Here is a 20,992-nt window from a genome sequence, read left to right on the forward strand (position 1 = left end):
TACTTGGTGGTCTCCTTCCAGATCAGAGCTGCCTTCCTAAACAGGCATTTGAAGCTGATTTGAAAATTGAGAACCTACAGGGGGTTTTTCCCCTTCAAAATCTTTTTTTTTTTTTTTTTTTTTTTTAAACATTTTCTTACTAATATAGGGCTAGAATTGGGTAAGCTTTACTGCTGGGAGTCTCAGTAAGGCTGCTCATTTGAGTAAGTGCTCGTAAGCATTGCACAAATCTAGCCCATAGTACTGAAACGGACAGGAAGTCATTTCAGCCTCATGTCTGACTTACCTTAACATTTCCCACCAGCCTGTTTATCATTTTAACAGTCCGCCACTGATGCAAATGTTTGTTAGCAGTGTCTGATGTGGCCTCCTTTAAGGGATGGTGCATTTGCAGGCTGGGTGGACTTTTCCCATCTCTAACCATGCTCCTGAAATAATAGTTAATAAATTAATAGGGAAAAACAAATCTCTAAATCCACACACCCCTATTAAATTGAGAGCTGGGGACCAGCCACAGCTTATGTTGGTTCCACACCATGAAGAGAGCATCTCCTGTGCCAACGAGTGAACTAGTCCCATAATTAGTGACCCTGGGGCATAAGGCCAAGGGAGGGAGGTTCTCGACTCCCGTTGAATTTCAGTGGGTGTTGGGTGCCAGACCCAGGTGCAGGGGAGGGAGTGCTAGAGGTGTGTTACTGATCTCTTTTGGAAACACAGGTGTATTTGAGCTCCCTTGGTGGGATTTGCTGTTTATTGTTCCCTTAGAAATGAGATTTTCATGTGCCAATTTCACTTTAGATTTCTAAAATGCTCACAAACTATAAGCAGCTTTTTTTTTTTGGTGGCTAACTTTTTTTTTTTTTTTTTTAAACCTAATTTGTTCCCCATCAGATCTTCCCCAGGGATCCCCTCAGATGGTACGAAGAGACATCGGCATATCCGTAACACACAGGTAAACACCAACACAGAATACAGCAGGTGCCGCAAAGGAAATGAAATGGATGTTGCCGTAATCTGAACCGTGATGTTTTAGTGCAGTTTCTAGCTGACTCTCTGAGACAGAATTTTACGATGTCTTGGGTGCCTCCTTTGGGAAGTTCAGCCTTGACTCTGCATTTCCTAGGTTGCTATTGGTTTTAACGCCAATGTCCTTAAACGGCATTACACATTAGAACTATTGATGGGTCTCTGGAACCTTCCCTTCCCTCTTACAAAGTTGTTCATTTGGGATCCTGCCAATGTCTTGCTTATTCGTATTGCTGTGGTGCCAGAGAGCCCCTGCCATGAACCACGACCCAGTCGTGCGAGGGGCTGTACAAACACAAAACAAAGACAGTCCCTGTCCCAAAGAGCTTGCAGACCAAAGGGAAGGTCTTGGTCTTAAAATGGGAGGAGCACATTAGCCCCTTCCCTGATTCCCTCCTCCCATGCCATGCTCCCTCCAAAAAACCCCCAACAACCAACCAAGAGGGAGTATGTTTAGCAGTAACTATTGTCCCATACAGGTTTTATGTATCTGTTTGCTCTGCTGTTCTGCTAGAAGGGAAAAAAATCAATCATAACGTAGGCTCTGATCCAGCAAATACCTACACACGTGCTTAACTTTAGTCCCCTGATTAGTTCACTGACCTCAGCATGGCTGTTCAGTCCTGATTCAGAACAGCACTTAAGCACGTGCATAAGAGGCTTATGTGCTTCTCCGTCTGAGCACCCATCATAAAGAAACAGCCCTATATGTGACCTGCTTTTAGGGAGCCTTTGGAGGAGAAACATTAGTGATGTGACTTTCCCCTCTGGGTTGAGTTCTGCACGTGATTTGCTGTGACCCAGTTGGTTTTGGCTGAATGCCTGTATCCATAGGGCTATAGATCAACCAGCCTCAGGAGTTGTCCACCAACAATTCCAGTTTGCAAAACTGCACTGAAAAATGGCAAACATCTCCTCTTGGGAGGGGGGTGTGTGTGTGTGTGTGTGTGTGTGTGTGTGTGTTGCTTGACAAACAAGCCCTGTCCGCTCACCTGTGACTTGCTGGAGGCTGAAATTGACCCCAGTACAGATGGCCAGCACAAAACCTATGCTTGTCTTCTGCACAAAGATCACTTTCATTCCCTGAGCAGGTGCTGGCTTCCTTAAATTCCTTTTTATTTAAAAACAAAAACAACAAAAAAAGCCACTTCCAGTTTCCCTTTTATAAGAGGCTGCACTGTAAACTGGCTGTAGTCAAACAGTGGTGTTTCAGTTAAAGTTTGGTTTTCCGTTTAACTGGCCCCACTATAACACTTTTCCCCCTTCTGCTCAGATTCTCTACGAAATCTTGGTTATCTCAGATGTGCCACGTGTGTCAGAAAAGCATGATGTTCGGCGTGAAGTGTAAGCACTGCAGGTGAGCACTGAATGCTGGTCCCTTACTGAAGGATGTTTCGTGTCGTTCGATTTATTATTGATCTCTGAGACGTATTTGCTTTGCTTCTTAGTTTAAGTTACAACTTCGGGCCCTGCATTGGGGTCCATCAACAAAGAGTGGTGGAGGGAGAGGAAACCTAACCCACTGACTAGAGTTGTGACTTGGGAGATCCAGACACTACTCCATGCTCTGCCACAGGCTTCCAACATGACCTTGGTCAAGTCACTTAGTCTCTCTGTGCCTCAGTTCCCATCTGTAAAGTGAGGCTAATAGCGCTGTCCTACTTCACATGGGTTTTGTGAGGATAAATGCATTTTAAAAAAGTAATCTGTTCCCATCCTACAGCAATGGGGCCATATAAATACCTCATAGCAGTGCTACATCTGGGCACAGACCCTAGTGCACAATCAGATCACAGGACCGCACTGGGGCCCTGCTAGTTTGCAGAACCTTTGAAATCGGCATGCAATGTGCCAGGGGAGGCCTAGACTCTGTCTATAATGAATTAGTTGCTATCTAATGTGTGTGTCTCTTTCTCTTTCACACAGATTAAAGTGTCATAACAAATGTACTAAAGAGGCCCCTGCTTGCAGAATATCTTTCCTTCCTAGTAAGTTTGCTCTGAGTCACAGCATTTTATCTTTCATCACTGATGTTATCGCAATGAGAATCAGTCTGAATAAAGCTTTCTTTCTCCCTCCCCTTTCAGTAGCGAAAATAAGAAGGACGGAGTCTGTCCCTTCTGATATTAATAACCCAGTGGATAGACCTGCAGAGCCGCAGTTTGGAACCCTTCCAAAAGCACTAACGAAAAAGGTACTTGGTGAACAAACCTTGTGATGCGTCTCTGCAACTGAATTGTGAGCCAGTCTGGGGAAGATGCAGCACCACGTCTAGCACAGCGACAGCTGCATTTTTCGCACGTTTTGTTTTCAGCTACTCTGTGCAAAGAGTCTTGGTTTCAACGTGTGACATGTTCCACTTGTGACATGTGGTTTCTGAGTTGCTCCAGCCCCTCTGCTGCTTTGAGGTGGGGATTGAAACCTAGAACCAAAGCAATTGAGTGGGAAAGAGCACGGGTCACCAATTTTCAGTCACAGTGGTAGCTTGATGGAAAACTGGGTTTTTTGATTAAACAAATTGTTGTGAACAAGTCTGTTTCCTGCAGAAAACTGAGATTTTGTTGAAATAGTGAAGGCTCAGAAACCAAAAACTTCTCAATTTTCAACCAAAACCTGAAATATTTTGGTTCTAAATAGCATCTCCCGTGAGTTGTCGCTAGGATGTCTTATGCTCCTACTTTCCTCCATGGGCCGGGCTCTCTGGCCAGACTGCCTCTCCTTTGACGGACCGTGGCCAGGGGCTCCTATGACTCACCACTGCCCCTAACCAAGAGGGGTGAAAGTGGACCATTCTGGGAGCTGTAGTCTGGCCAGAGAGCCCAGCCCGTAGAGGAGAATGGGAACCTCGGGTACCCAGATTATAACTCCCATGAGGCACTGAGATGCGATTTTTATATTCAGATATTTCAGTTGTTGATATTTTTCTGAGAAGTCAACTTTCCAAGGAATAAAAACCTCTTTTCCATCCAGTTCTAAGGGAAAAGCTGTATTAGACCAGGCTGTCCATCTCCACCCAGTGCAGGGTTGTTTCCTATAGTGAATTTCAGAGGGGTTCCCAGTTTGGGGGTTGTGACCTGTGGAGGATTGGGAGTAGGTGCCAGAGTCGTGACAAACCTGCCCTTTCCATGGTGCTAAATGGGGGCAAGGTCTCAGCAAGCCCCCAGTGAAATGGGAGGGAAGGGGTAGTGTGAGAACTGCTGGTTTGAAGGCTCAAGCGATGAGTGCTTCCACCTCTGGGCAGGGAAATGACAAATGAGCTGGTGACCGTTACTTTGCCGTTTGCCCAATGCCCAGGCATGACCACTGCATTTCTCATTCACAATTGGAACCGAGTGGGAGGCACCTTACAAACAAACCTGCACAGCACGTTTTGAGAAACTGACTTAGCAAAGGTGCACGCAAATGAACTGTGTGACGAGGGTCGAGGATGTCTTGAACTGGGATGGTTTGTAAACCATAAAAGAACAATGGTTCCATGGGCGGGAAAGGGACTTGGATGTAGATGTATTTATTGCTTTGGTTTGTTTTGTCCTCCAACCAGAAGCAAAACAAAGATGCTCTAGAAATCCCACGGGCCTAACTTTCAGTAGTGTTGAGCATCCACAGACTCCAATGGGATGTGCAGGTGCTCATAGCTTTTAAGAATCCGTCCGCCCCCCAAAAACATCCCTGTCTGCTACCTACTAACAGGGTCTTGCTGTGTCTACGTAATTTTCAACTAGATTAGACTACAGGTAACGAATTCCTCCCGTTCACCTGAAGAGTGTGGTGGCCCCGCTCCCCTTTTTTGTTTTTCACTCTCTGTATAAAGAACTCCACACTGTTAATTTTGGCTGCGATCCCTCAGAACACCACCTAGTGTCCGATCCTGCTTCGCCTGAAGTCATTGAGTGGGAGCAGCACTAAGGTCTTATGCTGAGATTTCAAAGCTGCTTTAGGTGCCACATTCCCATTAATGCTGAGACCATCTGCTGCTTTTCCAGCCTCCTGTCCATAAATCTCATGGGAAGAGCCTACTTCCTTGCTGTTTGCACACAGCAACAGTGATTTGCTGATCTGCTTTGGGGAAAGTTGGTGACCCATCAATAAGCGTCTCCCTTTCCTCAGCAAAAATCACCCAGTGGCTTTTGTTGCTTTTGCAGGATCATCCCCCAGCAATAAACCATCTAGACTCCAGCAGTAATCCATCTTCTACAACCTCCTCCACGCCATCTTCTCCAGCACCTTTCCAGTCTTCCAATCCTCCCAGCGCAACGACTCCCCCAAATCCCTCCCCCATGGGCCAGCGGGACTGCCGGTTTCACTTTCCAGGTAACTGTTTTGTTTCAGGAGAACTGTGGAATGTCAGACTTCCCAACTTCCAGGGCAATGCCCTGGTGGCCAAGGGCATGGCCTATGTATTATCGTAACCCAGCAAGGACGTTCGTGCACAGCCCTCCCTGTGCAGAATAGCACCGCTTCACTGCCTGAGGCTGTCTTGGCTAGGATACAGGCCTGTATCAAGCTGGCTTCTACAGTGTGCTTGTTCCCATTTTGGGGTCCATAACTCCTGCTCTTAGGTATCAACCAGAACCTGGCCTGTTGTTTTACAAAGAGCTTCCAAGTCCTGCAGGGGTTCTATAAATGGAGGGGATTTCTGTCCTGGTTGGTCTTTGCATTGGGATGGAGGGTGGGCGCTTATCAGCTAATTGTGACCAGGCAGAGAACCAACTGCTGATAAAATAGCTTTTGGCCCAGTAATTTAGGGGGAAGACCCTCAGTGCTTTGCTTTCTTGACTCGTGCATTTGGTTTCTAGATGATACAAGGTACGGGCAACACTTCCCATGATCTGCAGCCATTTGATCCAGAGTAAGGGTCTACTTCCCCATAAACAGGCTGTTTCCCCACTTAGCAGGCATGTGTTTTTGACGCAGAGTTCCACTTGGGGAGCAGGATGGACTCCCCTCTCCTCCCTTGCACAGGAAGTTCAGTCCCCACAGCCTGGCACAACTTCCAAGGTCAATGAAGACTCTGGGCCTTTGCATAGCCATTCTGCTGTACCTCGGGAGCTGTGCTGCCATTGGCAGACTCCCCCTCACATCTGTTCAGCAGCAGCTGCACAGGAGAGTCTGTGGAAACCCTGCCTCCAGCAGTGTTCACACCTGATCTGGTTTCTACTGGGAAGCATGCTTTGTTTCCATGGAGCAGCTGCTCCCTGGGTGTCCTCCCTTCTCCCCAAGAACTCCCCTATGACCTGCTGGGTTCTTGGGAGAGTGACACATGTGCAAAGGTGTCTCTCCCTCCACAATGTCCACCTATAAGCAGACAGTCTGGTGTCCCCTCCACTCATGTGAAACAGAGGGAAAGAATTGGTATCTGCACTTGAGCTCCATTTTTATTGCATCCTGGTTGCAGTAGGACAATCTCTAGGCAGCTTTGGGGGGAGAGGCAGAAAGCTCCTGGGAAGCAGAGATCAAAGAAGGAGAAAAGCTACCCTGACTTGCACATCTTGTGCCTCTCTGCCTTGGTTTATGCTGTCTGAAATGCGTATGGTTTTAAAAGTTGTTGAAAGTAAAACTACCTACTCTGGAACAAAGTTCACGGAGAGAAGTTTACGTGTCTTCGGTGGTCTCATCTTTCCAAATTTCCCTCTTCTGAAAGAGCATATGAAAATTCAGTGACATTCTCCTCTGGGAGGGGTGTGTGTGTGTGTGTGTGTGTGTGTGTGTGTGTGTGTGTGTGTGATATGAGCAACATGATTAATGGAAGGAAGAGTGGAAATACAAACCACGACAAAAACGTGCTTTGGCCATGCGCATTGGTCATTATGAGTCCCCTCCTAGGAGGATTTTTGAAATGGCCGAGTCAGGCATCTGTGGTGGGAAGTGTTTGCATTACAGGAGCATGTTACAAAACACACTCTGCAATGAGTAGCATGAAGTCAGGGGGACTTCTTGCATGAGTAAGGAATACAGACAAGAGACAGGATTGCACAGTCAGCAAACTTCTTTGTTGGGGTCAAATTTCATTCCTTCGGCTTGGAAATCTTACTTGGTGCTGTTAAAATAGCCGTTGTGTTTTTACTGTAGAGAGAGCTGCATTTTTCTGTCAAGTCTTTGATCTGTCAATGAAAGTTGCTGTTTTAAATGCACAGTCTGTTGTGATAGCCAAGACATGAAATGGAGAAGAAGCATGATTTGATTACACAAACCAGAAACCTATCTGTCAATTCATTGGAATAAAATTAACAAAAAGAAATGTGAATGGGCCAGATCCTCAGCTGGTGTAAGTTGGCAGAGCTCAATTGAAAACAAGGGAAGGGCAAGGTGGCCTAGCAGACAGCCATAAGAACATAAGTCACTTCATCTCAGTTTCCTCATCTGTAAAATGGGGATAATGACACAACCTCCTTTTGTAAAGCACTTTGAGGTGTACTGATGACAAAAGCTATAGAAGGTTTAGTATTATCATTAGTGTGCCAATGTATACCAGCTTAGGGCCGAACCACCGTGTTCTTCGTCTCCCCATCTGGCCACATTCATGATCAGTAACTCAGCTTTCACCTGATTTGATTTCATCTGTCATCCTATTCAGTCTTCCAAACATGCATGTGCTGAAATCCACCCACTGATCTGGCTGGTAATTAATCTACTAATCTGTTGCTCAAACAATGAGTTGGGACTAATTCACTGAATGCGTATGGGGCATTTGCTGATGCTATCTCTTGACACACTTAACTTGTTTGTTTTATTATTTCCTGGTGATTTTTTGCTGTCCTTTTTTTATATATAAAGCTGCCTACTACATTCAACATAGACAACAGTTTATCTTCCCAGGTGAGTTCATTGCTTTAATTCTGCTAACCAGCTTGTGCCGTTTCTGTCCAAATTAAACTATTTTTAAACCTCCTGCTTCTTTTTGAATGCGCCTGCTTTAAAAAAAAAAAAAAAAAAAAAAAAAAAAAAAAAATTAAAGCTTTCTCTTGTGTCAACATAAACAGTAACACTAAGCCATTCTTTCCTAATGTGTGTTTCTTCTTTACGTTTTAAAGTGACATGGATGACTTGTTTAGCTGCAACAGAGGAGAATCCCATCGCAAAAGTCTATATACCACATTGATAGTTCTTTGAAAAAATCTTCTCCCTATTTTCAGAGGGCCTCCTCCTCAGCTGGTATAAATGGATGCATCTGAGGATCTGGACCATAGGGATTTAAGAAAGATTTAGTTGGTTCATGTCAGCCACTTTGGCTTTCATAGCTATTGGCGTGGAGCTGATTTTTAGGGTTTGTTCGTCTAGAAGATGCAATAGTTGTTGTACTGCTTCCATCAATAGAACCCATTTAAAAATTCACCTTGTTCCTTTTGGAGTCTTGTTTGGGTTTTTGTTTTCAAAATAGGGCCTTCATTAGGGAATGTATTTTTGCAGGGTCTGCCCGTGCATGCAGTAGGTGTGGGGTGTGTGGGTGTAGTAGACTGAAGGAGGAAGTGCAGCAGTGACGGTGCGTGAACGTTCCCTAACCCCCAGCTCCCAACCTGTTGGTCACTAGAGTGGGCCCTTCCCTGAAGATCTCAGAATCTAAGTTTCATAGAATCCTAGAACCAGAGGGTTAGATCTGATCTAATCTATCCCCCTGCCAAGGTGCAAGATTTTAGACATAACAAGTCCTGTTCCCTCTCTGTTCCTTCGCATGTGTCTGTCACCCCCTGCGATTGCGGCTTGTGGACATACCTGCGCTAGCTTTAATCTAGCTAGCTCGGGTGACGGAGCAGCGAAGCCCCAGCAGCACAGACTTTAGTGTGGGTTAGCTGCCCGAGTGATTACACAGGGTTCTAGGCGGGCTTCTACTGCCCACGCGGCCACAGGTTCACTGCTCCATTCCCTGAGCTAGCGAGATTAAAGCTAGCCTCGGATCTGTCCATACGAGCTGCAACCTGGAATCCACCTCTGTAAAGTGGCTAATAACAATGGTACCTGCCTGTCTTGCAGAGGTGTCTGTAAACCACTTAGAGGGCCTTGAATGGAAGGCAAAATATTTTTGACTGAAGAATAAGATACTAACCTAATCAATAGTTACAGCGTACTATTTCTACAACTGGTGCTCTGCACAGGAGGGTTTTTGTTTTGGTTTTGTTTTGGTTTTTTTGTTTTTTAATCCAGATTAATTGAGAGGCAGGCTTCCGGAAAGAGTCAGGCTTGGGTAATAGCTTGTGGGGTTGCTATAAAAAATGGATGACTTAAGCCAAGCTCTCACTGGGTGGTGCTGATGAGCCACATGGGTAAAGCAATCAATTGTATATTTCGTCATGAGCATTGTTAGAAGTGTGTGTTTTTTTAGAAGCTGTATGAAATTCTGTGCCTGAAGCTGGCTTCAATTCTGCAAGCAGATGCACAAGTGCTTAACTTTAAGCACTTGACTAGTACTTTTGACTGCTTACAGTTAAGCACATCCGGGTACATTTTGCAGGATTAAGTTAGCAGATGAATTGAATAATTCACAAAATGTTATAGATGGTAATTGAACAGGAAAATCCGATTAAATCAATAGGAATGCCCATAATTTAGCACTGTGCTGGTTGTTCATCATTGTAGAAATGTCGGAGTGTAATATACCTGCCTATATATTTCTGGGATGAGAAATAAATCCATAGTAGTACACTGGAGGGATTAAGTGTGAAATACATGTATGACATTGCAGATTTTTTAATTTAATTTAATTTATTTTTTTAGAAATCCCCAGCCCCCCACAAGTAATACAGCCGCCTGAAACAGCTGAAGACACTAAGTAAGCATTGTTTTTTTATCCTTTTGTTCACTTCATAGCTAACTGAAAAGTTAATATTTTTGTTGAGTGGTTAGAGAAGAGGGCCAGTAGGCAGGACTTCTGGATTCCATCCTGAACTCTGCCATCAATTCATTGTGCAACTTTGGGAAAAGTACTTAACCTCTCTTTACCAATCTTGTAAAATGGGCATGATGCTTATCTCACCCCAGGGGTATTGTGGGGCTTAACTAATGTTAATACAGCACTTGGATGAAAGGCTCCCTTAATGTGCAAAGTTTTTTTTGGTTTTTAATCATTAGAAATGCTCAGAAAATGCGAGGAGAGGTTCCCCACGGAAAACTTTAAAAAAAAAAAAAAAAAAAAAAAAAAAAAAATTCATCTAAATTTTCCACAAAGAAGTTGGGATTTACTGAAAAAAGTTGGCCAAAAACTAAATTATTTGTTTGTGGCTGAAATATTTCTGTTTACAGGCATTTGGGGGTTTTGTTTATTTTTGTTAGCAGCAGCAACAAAAATTGTTAGTTGAAAAACCAACTTTCTATCAAACAGTTTCAACATAATATTTTTGGCTAGTCTTATCAGTCATTATTATTATTTATTTATTATTTATTATTATTCCCCAGTAATCTTCTAAGCCCGTGAGCGTTAGAAAATGACATTTGCCAAATAACGTGATGGACGGTGCTTGTGGGTTGCGTTGCTTAGTGGCCTCTGCTCACCACGCCTCTCTTTCCCCATCGCACCCCATGGTTCTGTCTTTTGATGGCGGTTGACCCAATCCTCCGGTCAGGTCACCAATCCCTCTTCTCCCTCCGCAGGGAAGATATGGGGTCTGCCTATTGATCCCTGCAGGTGTGCAATCCCAACCAGGGGTTTCCAAAACTCATCACCCTTTCTTTCCTTCCTCCCTCCAAGGGAGAGTCTAGCAGTGAAGCTTTTCATGCTCTTCTGAATGAAGGGGGTTGGTAGAGGGGAGCCCAGGTCCTCCCGCTCCACTGGGTTCCAGCCCAGGACCCTGTAAGAGGTACCAATGTCCAGCACCCAACTCAACCTTAAGGGTTGCCTTACGGCTGCCTCGCTGGGCTGCTTCTTCCCACCCATGCTCTTGCCGAAGTCTTATAGTTTGCCTCACAGTAGTAAAGGAAAAGATAATTGAACCATCAGCTCAGTTTTTTTCCCCCTCCAGTAGAAGGTTTCTGCAGCACCCTTCTCCAGGGGGCTCTCAAGGTGGGTCTCTCTCTCCCTGCCCTCTCAGGTGCCTTCTGAGATGCCTGGGGCCAACCTCCAGCTGAAACCAGCTCTGTGGGTGTGGCTGGGTGGGAGTCTCCTGTGTCCAGAGTTGCTCCTTCCCTTCAGTTCCGGTGTGGGTTTTATATACCCCATCACAGCTAATTAAATTGAAAGGTTAACAAACTGGTGACTCGTGGGAAGTGGGGTGAGGTGGAATGGAACCTTTAAGGATCTGATCCAAAATTCTGTTTTTTCTTTCCAGCCCTCTCTTGGGCTTTTCATATGCTGCATTGGGTGTTTGGTTTTTTTTGGCCTGTGACCCAGTTCCCCAGTACTGTTTATTACATTAGCTGATGCAGCCACTTATCATTCCAAAGCAGTAATGGTCTGTAACCACCTAGAGTAAAACACTTAATGGGCAGAGTTACTGATGGCTGTTTTGAAGCTGCAGTTGCTAGCGCTTGTGGGGTTTCATATGAAAAGGGAAGATGTGGCTTCCTGGGGGCATACAAGGGCAAAGTTCAGAAGAGCAGCCTCAAAGGGATTAAATGTAGCATTTGAATTTTAATGACCTACAAACTTACACAGGCTGGTCTACATGGATGGAAGGACCTTACATTTTAGGTAGGCAACTAGAAACCTGGATCAGAGACCCTGGTCAATAAAACTAATCCTAGAATAGTTTATAGAATGGGGGGGAGGGATAGCTCAGTGGTTTGAGCATTGGCCTGCTAAACCCAGGGTTGAGCGTTCAATCCTTGAGGGGGCCACTTAGGGATCTGGGGCAAAATCAGTACTTGGTCCTGCTAGTGAAGGCAGGGGGCTGGACTCGATGACCTTTCAAGGTCCCTTCCAGTTCTAGGAGATAGGTATATCTCAATATATTATTATTATTTATTATAATCTTTTACTGCTCCAGTAGAATTACACCTTGGCTGAATTCAGCATATCGCTTGTTACCCTTTGCACCACTGAAATGTGGCAAAAGGAAGCTGATGCAGGAACTCCATGAAGCTAGTTGAATCAAGTGAATATCCTGTCTTGCCCCTTGGCTGCCTGGATGAACTCGCCAACAGTTCATGTACACAATCCTCAACAAGTCTTGAGGCTTCTTTTTAAAAGCCTTCTGTGCCTCTAACCTCTCCTGGTTGTGCAGCTGCAGCTGGCCAATGTACCTTTTGGGTGCCCCGGGGAGATCAGTTCAGTGAAATGGACCTTGCTGGGTTTTAGGATTTACAGAGCATGGTATGTCCGGCTCTAAGCATCCTTTGGGAGCTGGATTGTAAAGATCACCGCCTTTGGGCGGCTCACTGTTCATAGTCTTTGGGAGCGCTTAACATGATAGCCAATACTCCATATTGCTCTGTCAACGTAGGTGCATCTGTACTGAGAACATAAGGTTGCCTGGTACAGCAGTAGCCAGTAATGGTGCCTCTGTACTGCCGCTAAACTGTTGACCATGTCACGAAAACCTATTCAAACCCTACCTGCCTTCAGCTATCACTGCGGCTACTACATGTCCAGATGCTCCCTTGCTGGCCGTTGCTGTAGCAACGGACCCTTCTCCTTCTAGTGGAGACAAGGCCTTAGTGGTGTTTCAGTTGCACCTCTGAAGTAGTCTTCTGAAGTTCCCTGTCTGCTAACTGGAGAATAAAGAGCCCTCCTCTGATGTGGTACGTTAGTAGATACGCTCTGGTTCTCGTCTCAACTCTGGTGATGGCGCTGAAAATCTAAGCAGCAGCCCAGCTTCCTAGCCTGAATCCATGTGCCGTCATGTTTTCATTGTAAACCCATTTTGTCTTGGTAGTGCTGATGAACAGCTGGACACAGAGGGGGTTGAAGAACCTGATGCAGAGGTAGGCTTGTGGGTGAAATGGATCACCTTTCTTTGTCCGCGCTCAGACGCAGTCACAAAGGCTCTATTAAAAGCTAAATAGTGCCGTGGTCTTCAAGATCTGACTACTGAAATCAGCATTGCTTTACTGTGTAATGAAATAGAGGTCTGGGCTACAAAATATCTCCTTTAGTAGCCCACTGTTCATGCCACATGCGGCTCTTCAGACATTAATATGCGGCTCCTTGTATAGGCACCGACTCCGGGGCTGGAGCTACAGGCGCCAACTTTCCAGTGTGCCGGGGGGTGCTCACTGCTCAACCCCTGGCTCTGCCACAGGCCCACTCCACACCTTCCCACCCCCTCCCGAGTCTGCCATGCCCTTGCTCCTCCCCGCCCCTCCCCAGCCTCCTGCATGCCACGAAACGGGTGATTGGGAGGTGTTAAGAGGGAGCAGGAGGCACTGATTGGCGGGGCTGCCGGTGGGTGGGAGGAGCTAGGAACCGGCATGTGGGGGGGGAGCTGATGGGGGTGGGGGGACTGCTGATATATTACTGTGGCTTTTTGCCAATGTACATTGGTAAATTCTGGCTCAGGCTCAGGTTGGGCCCCCCCGCTATAAACAGTCAGATTAGCTCATGGTTCCAACCCAGCAAAGCACATGCTTAACTTTAAGCAAGAGAGGAGTCCCATAGACTTCACTGGGACGGCTCCTCTGCTTAAACACCTGCTTAAGTGCTTTGCTGGATCGGGAAGTAAATGTGGATTGCTGTAGGGCTGGGCGAACCAGTTTTGTTACAGGCTTTAATCCAGTGACCCTGGTCTTCAATGAGAGTCCTTCAATTGACTTCCCTGTGCTTTAGATCTGGCCCAAAATGAGAATCTTGCTTCAAACTCACATGGAACATGGTCTTGAAGTTTTTTTGAAAATCGTCTTTTCATTTTCATTTGCCGAATTCGGGTCAAATCCTGAGAGGTGCTGAGCACCTACAACTCCCGCAAAAGTCCATGTTTAGTTCCAAATACTCAGCACCACATGGGCTTGAGCCCTCTAGCTCCAGCCAGAAGTGGGGAGATGCCATGAGAGCGGTTGTTCTTCCAGCCTTCCTAGCTGGACTTTACAGCTTTGAGAGGTTAAGATCAGCCTCTCGATTTCTGGGTACTTAGCCAGGTCAAACCCACAAGCTGAACCCTTTGAGGTTCTCCCATTATTAATCAGCTTTGGGGTTTGTTGGCTGGAGGAATACAAATACAGATTGGGATAACAGGTCAGTGACTAGCCACCAGGTGGGACTCTAGTGTAACTGTTATTGTCCTCCCCACCCATCCCCCTTTCCGATATGCAAACAGGTGGAAGAGCAAGAGCCGAATAAATCGGAACCGGAGGACGATGAGGACGAGTTAGACGACTTGCCCAGCAAGCGGCCACACTGGAAAGGGATGATCTCCCGCAAGGCCAGCCAGACCAGCGTCTACTTGCAGGAGTGGGACATTCCCTTTGAACAGATTGAGTTGGGGGAGCTCATCGGCCAAGGGCGATGGGGGAAGGTTTACCGGGGGAAATGGCACGGAGAGGTGGCCATCAGGCTGTTGGAGATCGATGGGAACAATCAGGACCATCTCAAGCTCTTTAAGAAGGAGGTGATGAATTACAGGCAGACCCGACACGAGAACGTGGTGCTCTTCATGGGGGCGTGCATGCACCCCCCTCATTTAGCCATTATTACCAGGTGAGGACATAAAATTTCACTGCTATGATTTTCATAGGGCTCAGAACGCAGATGTAATGGGTAAGGCTCTGGGTTGGGAGCAATGGAGACCAATGTCACCTCTCCACAGACAGGTAAAGCAAGGGCAGTAGTAGCATATGGTTCTAGCACCCTGCCCTGCCAAAGTGACTCCTCCGTGCGTGGGAAGGACTAGGGGTTGTCCAAGCTTGAAGCCTAGTCACTCTTTGACATCTCCGCTGGCCGAAAGGTGTCAAGTGCAAAGGACTATTTAAAGCAGGTCCGGCTACCAGTCTGGCCTTTTGCGTTTGGAAAAGAAGTGTGTAATTTCTCCATTTTCAACAATGTGCTCCCTGGATGGGAGAAAATATAAATGTTCTAAGAGTCAGTACGTGGACCTGATCTGTTTACAAAATGCTGTCTCGTGAGCTGTCCGTTTCGTTCTGCTTCTAACCAAACGTAGGGAAGACTTCGCAAAGCAGGAAGCAGAAAAAGAAGCTTCCTTTCTCTTCCTCCCATGGTTTTTAGTGATTTGTGTACAGTACATGCTTAGTTTAGGCCTGGTTTTCATTTACACTGCTCCAGAAGTTGCAAAGAGGCCCGAAAGTGAGTGTAAATGCTCACTTCAAGGCACTGCCAAAGTAGCGTAAAGGGGCCTATTGTAAATGGGGATCAGGCCCATTTATATTTTCTAGACACTGTCTTTTGTGGGGGAGGGGCCTGTTATAAAACCCTGCCATCAACATCATATGAAACTGACAGATCGAGAACTTTCAAGTCTAGATTTATTTCCCCCCCCCCCCCCCCAAGGGAAGGACAGGTAAACGTTTAGGAACTTGCATTTTTCACCACATTGTCTCCTCTTTCTCTCCCCCCTTCCCCATTCTCCTCCCCTCTTTTTGTAGCTTTTGCAAAGGAAGGACACTTCACTCATTTGTAAGGGATCCCAAGGTATCTTTGGATATTAACAAAACCAGGCAGATAGCTCAAGAAATCCTTAAGGTAAGAGAGAGAACAGTAGGCGAATGGAAGAGGTGGTTGGTTGCAGAATTAAAACTTTCTGGTGGCTTTTAATCTGGGCAACATATTTGCAGTGACATTTCCAAATCCTATGAAAGGCAGGAAGTCAAAACCCTGGATCAGGTTTGTCCAGAACGTCGCTGATGCCTGCAAACCATTCGAGTAAAGCTTGTAGCTGATTGTTCTGTCTTAAGCCTTGTCTACATTTAGGGTTTGCTTTGATTTCAGCCACCAGTGTAACTTCATCAGTGCAAGCTGCTATTTGACTGGGGGCAGATACTCAGCTAATTTAAATGGTCACAGCTCCATTGAAGCTCATTGCCATCAATGAAGCTATGTCAATTTACCCCAAACGAGGATCTGCCCCATGGGGCTTATCCCTCTTTTGAAATCAGGGCAAGTAGCACCAGTGCAAATTGCAGCCAATAGCACCTTACCCTGACTCCACTACATGCTTGCAGAAGGCAGCTACACCAGTGGCTGTAACTGAGGTGAATCGCCAGCGTGGATGAAGTCTATGATAAGAATTCTGCTATAGTAAGAGGAAGAAACTCTTTGAATGTCCAGGCGCTGCCTCATTAGTCATGCAAGAGACACCACCATGATGCTAATGTATAAGAAATGATCATACCCGTGGATAACCCTGCTCTGGTATTCTTTTAAATACAGTGCTATGTTGAAGTTCTTGCTACAGACCTCGCTCTCCTCTACTGATACGTTTCTTGGCTTATCTGGGCTTTTCCATGCTGTCGAAAGCTGGGCTAATCTCACTTCCTGCTTCTCATGAGATAATAATTACAAGGCATGCCAAATGCAAGACTCTTTGGCTTTCTCTGTCATATAAGCTGTTCCTTGGGGCTGCTTGAGTTCACGGTCTGCTTTACTCCAAATGCAGATTCACAATAATGACTTTCCTCTTGGGCAGAAGATTCTTCCAGTTGACCAGGAAACTCCCAGGGTTGATGGATTTTGTGAGGGGTTTTTATAGGACAATGTGTGGGGCTGTAACTCGGGCAGCCTGCTTTCTGTTCCTGACTCTGCCCCCAGGTTGCCCTGTGACCTTGGGCAAGTTACTCATTAACTTCCTTGACTTGGCTCTGATGAAAGCTTTTGAAATGCAGCCAAATGTGCTGTACTCCGGGGGTGGCTGGCTCAGCTTTCTGTAATTCTGATCTGTGGGCTGGGGGGTAAACTTGGGGCTATATACTCGCTTCCCTCAATCCACATTGGATCTCCTGCTGGTTTCAATGGGAGGCTGGCACAAAGATCATGGCTTAGTATATAAGCACCTAAGCTCTTGTTAAATAATGATATGGACTGTCCCATTCAGTATCACTCAATAGGGAAAATGTGCTCAGCTTTAACGACTGCTATTTCTGCCCTCTTCTTTTGCTTTCTTCCCCATCATACTTTACGTTTCTCTCTCCCCTTCTCTGCCTGCACCTCTCCTCCTTTCTCCCTTCTGCATCTTTTAGCCCAAGTCTCTCTCTCTCTTCCCCCCCCTCCCCCCCCAAGGTTTCACTCCACCTGCTTTCCTTTCCCATCCCATCTGCTAAAATGGTCAGCAGCAAGAGGGTTCATATCAACATGTAAAGAAAGTGTCTGTTAGGTTTAGGTCTCAACACCCCAGTGGCCTGGGAGTTCACACCTCTCAGAGCAGTTGTTTCCGGCAGTCTGTCTGCGGTCTCGGGGGCCTTGTCTACACTCAATTTTATTTTGAACTCTCCAACCCTTGCACTTAACTTCTGCAGAGTCTGCATGGCGGGCCATATAGGGTGCATGCAGGCAGCAGGTGGCAGCGATCCTCCGAGCCTGGATCTACAGACTTGGGTTCACGAGGCTGATGCTACTACACTGAAACCAGCGGTGTACACAGCGCTTTTTACCTTGCGGCGCGGTCTGAAGTCTAGCGAGGGGTGTAGCATCTTAACAGCTATTTTTAGCGCCGTAGCGCAAGCCCAAATCTGTCAACCCAGGCTCAGAGGCTCACTGCATAGACGTACCCAGTGATGCATCAAGTGGACTGGGGCTGTAGGCTGGGCATTTGACGCTCCTGTTCTCCTGCTGCTGAAGCCCAAGAGGAAAGTACTGTTCTGTTTCCTAATGTGCTAGGTATGCTTGCTTTGTCACCGCTAGTGTCGGCCTCAGCTTGGGAAGGCCGCTCACTGGCAGCCGATTGCTGACAGAAGCTGGATAACGAATGCACGTAGGCAGATGTCCCTGGCAGTAAATGAACCAGATGCTTTTTCCACAGCATGCGGCAGGCAGTGCTACATTGTGGGCTTAGAGGCTGCATAGCTGGAGAGGGAAGTGTCAGTCTCTGTGCTGTAGCAACCCAGCAATATGTTACGACAGGAGCTCTGGTCCATGGGCAGGAACGTGGATTGGTATTAGGTACTCAAAATAAATGATGAGGCTGCAGATACTAGAAATCTACTCCCTTCCCATCCGTGTCCCTCCTCTTCCCCCACTAAGCTGCTGATTGGCATCCTTTCCCCCTCCCCCTGTAGGGTACAGAGATGGTCAAAGCAGAGAACCGGAAGCCCCAACAGGGCTGTGTTGGGAAGGGGAAGGGGGTCTGGGAGCTGAGTAGTGCATTAGCCTGAGATGAAGACCGGTTCAATTCCCTGCTCTCCCGCAGACTTCCTTAAGTCACCCAGGCTCCCTAAGCCTCCCATCTGGAAACTGGCAAAAATAGATCACGGGGTGGAGGGAGAATAAATCTGTTAAAAGAACATCACACACAACCAGGTCCTATGGAAATGGGGTCTGTGTAAGGTAGGGTTACAGCCAAGTGTATCCATCTTTTCCAGGGCATGGGGTATCTTCATGCAAAGGGGATTGTGCATAAAGATTTGAAGTCCAAGAATGTTTTCTATGACAATGGCAAAGTGGTGATCACAGACTTTGGACTATTCGGAATTTCGGGTGTGGTTCAGGAAGGAAGGTAAGTTAACGCTTAACGTCTCTAGTCCATTTCTGAAACAAGAAATAGTGACCAACTAGACAAGGGGCTGGATTGTGATCTCCATTACACCGGTGTAAATCAGGAGAAATGATATAGACACCTAACTTTAGACACCCAGGTTTGAAAAGTGGTGTGTGTCTGTCTGTCCTGCTAAGGCACTCTGGCAGAATAAAGGGGTTTTAAAGCAGGAGGAAATTGGCCCCCGCACAGAGATCCTTCCAGCATCGTTTAGTGCTGACATAATGGCTTGGTACCAACTGCCCCAGCCCTCAGTGTTAGAGGCAAAAGGGTGTGTGTGTGTGTGTGTGTGTGTGTGTGTGTGTTGTCAGAATTCATTACACTACAGCCCTCCTCTGCTTCCCAGGGTCTATGGGAATTAGTAGAAGATAGAGCAGCCTCCAGGTTGCTCTAAATTACATCAGGGGCTGAGCAGACCCCTGCACAGCCTCAGAACATAAGGAGCAAGTGCCGGAATGGAGCCCCTGAGAATTAGGCCCAGTATATTTATATGGTAAACAAAACTTAAAGAAGAAATGTACAGAGTAAAAGACTTTCCATCAAGGGTTCCTACAGCTAGCTCTGTGCTGTGCTCAAGGGCATGTAAAAGGGGTTAGCTAATCTCACTTCCTCCTTGAACTCAGGCGTGAAAATGAACTGAAACTGCCCCATGACTGGCTGTGCTATCTGGCCCCTGAAATTGTTCGTGAGATGTCTCCTGGGAAAGACGAAGACAAGCTGCCCTTCTCCAAGGCTGCAGACGTCTATGCTTTCGGGTAAGAATGTGACTCATTGGTAGAGTGTAGGGATGCGTGAACCCGCTAAATGATGGCCTGATCCAAAGCAAAGGGAAAGAATCACATTCATTGGAATGGGCTTTGGATTCGGCCTCAAGCACAGAGATCTGAATAATGGTGGGGTTTTCTTCTGTGCTGTTCAAACCCTTGTGGCAAAAGATGTAAGCCAGCAGACTTTTTTATCAGAGAGGAAGAATTGCCTTGTGGTTAAAGCACAGGACGGGGAGGCAGGAGTTGTGTTTTATTCCTCTAGGATATTGGTCATATCCCATAACTGATCAGTGCCCGAGTGTCCCTATCTGTAAAACAGGGATGTCAGTACTCTGCCTTCCTCACAGGGATGCTGTGAGGCTTAATTTATTTACTGGTGTTTCAGGACGGTTTGGTATGAGCTCCAAGCAAGAGAATGGCCTTTCAAGAGCCAGCCAGCTGAAGCACTCATCTGGCAGATCGGAAGCGGAGAAGGAGTGAAGCATGTCCTTGCTACAGTTAGTTTAGGGAAAGAAGTCAGCGTAAGTTGAAATCCTTTCAAAGAGCCAATGATCAGAGCTTCTGTAACAGGTCTAGAGAGGAGGGGGGAGCTTAAAGGTATATGTAATTGAAGCATCAATCAAAATTCTGAAGGAAAAGGAAAAAACACCCTAAAAATCAATAGTACCTTACCAGCTATTTTGCCCCAATTCAGATACGTACACACTTAAGTACCACGTGGCATTCTGGCCCAGTCATGGACCAGAGCTTCACTGTGCTAGGTGCTGTACAAACACAGAACAAAAAAAAGGTGCCTGCCTCAAAGAGCTTTACAAACTAGCTGCCGTTCTCATGGTGAAAGGCGTTCCCTTGCCCAAACGCTGAACAGAGAAGGAACTGGGTGCTTAGCTCATTGGGTGAAATGGCAAAGTCATTGGCAAAACTCCCTTTTATTTTGGTGGGGTCAGGATTCCCATTTTCTGTAGACTTATACTCCCAGAATTATCCCCAGACTGTTCCACTTGGAGGAGATAGTGTCAGATAGCACAGCTTTTGTATCCGCTTACATTTACCTCTCTCAGTAAGAGCCATGGATGTCCCCCTGCAGCCTGGAACCTCTGTGGTTTGCTACCAAGGAGAGAGGTGGCTGCACGGGTGTCAGGCTCCGCACATGCTGGATCAGAATCCTGTGCCAGCTCCTCGTAGGACAGTGCAGTTGGGATTTCCCAAGGAGCCAGGGGAGAAGGGACAGCACAGTCACTGGGCTGGGATTTCTTTGGTCCTGTGGCTGCAGCCCTGGTTCAAGTCCAGGGGCTGGAGCTCTTTTTGTGGAGAACCTGCAGGGTTGCTCTGTACGCTGCCCACAAGCTGGAATAGGTCTCCGTGTAGTTTCTCTCACACCAATCATTTGTTCAGGGGCTGGACACGTGTGTATTGGGGAGGGGAGCGGATGAATTTCACTCGTCTTGTAGAAATCCACAAGCTCTGTATTGTTTAGGCTGTTGGCAGGATTGTTTGAAGCATGTCCCCTTGTCCTGAATAACTAACTATGGAATAAAGAGCAAAGTCAAGATTTTCAAGTGACTGGTGGCTTTGGGCACTCAACTTGAGAGACTCCAATTTTCAGAAGCAGCTGAGCACCTGCTGTCTGAAAATCAG

The 20,992-nt window shown here is 46.5% G+C and overlaps 1 protein-coding gene across 2 annotated transcripts in view; it reads left to right on the forward strand.

Annotated features, from left to right (window-relative positions):
• The window catches only part of KSR1 (kinase suppressor of ras 1), a 120,027-nt gene that overhangs the window by 91,293 nt on the left and 7,742 nt on the right, over window positions 1-20,992 (forward strand). For both annotated transcript variants that reach the window (XM_054008244.1, XM_054008243.1), the window contains 13 exons: window positions 892-952; window positions 2,300-2,383; window positions 2,953-3,014; window positions 3,114-3,220; window positions 5,169-5,337; window positions 7,801-7,842; window positions 9,736-9,790; window positions 12,828-12,876; window positions 14,205-14,584; window positions 15,487-15,583; window positions 18,415-18,548; window positions 19,211-19,342; window positions 19,740-19,875. In XM_054008244.1, the coding sequence (XP_053864219.1) occupies window positions 892-952; window positions 2,300-2,383; window positions 2,953-3,014; window positions 3,114-3,220; window positions 5,169-5,337; window positions 7,801-7,842; window positions 9,736-9,790; window positions 12,828-12,876; window positions 14,205-14,584; window positions 15,487-15,583; window positions 18,415-18,548; window positions 19,211-19,342; window positions 19,740-19,875 (1,508 nt within the window). The remainder of the gene's footprint in view (window positions 1-891; window positions 953-2,299; window positions 2,384-2,952; window positions 3,015-3,113; window positions 3,221-5,168; window positions 5,338-7,800; window positions 7,843-9,735; window positions 9,791-12,827; window positions 12,877-14,204; window positions 14,585-15,486; window positions 15,584-18,414; window positions 18,549-19,210; window positions 19,343-19,739; window positions 19,876-20,992) is intronic.

The sequence above is a fragment of the Malaclemys terrapin genome, chromosome 18, assembly GCF_027887155.1.
Source record: "Malaclemys terrapin pileata isolate rMalTer1 chromosome 18, rMalTer1.hap1, whole genome shotgun sequence".
In the NCBI taxonomy this organism is placed as follows: domain Eukaryota; kingdom Metazoa; phylum Chordata; order Testudines; family Emydidae; genus Malaclemys; species Malaclemys terrapin.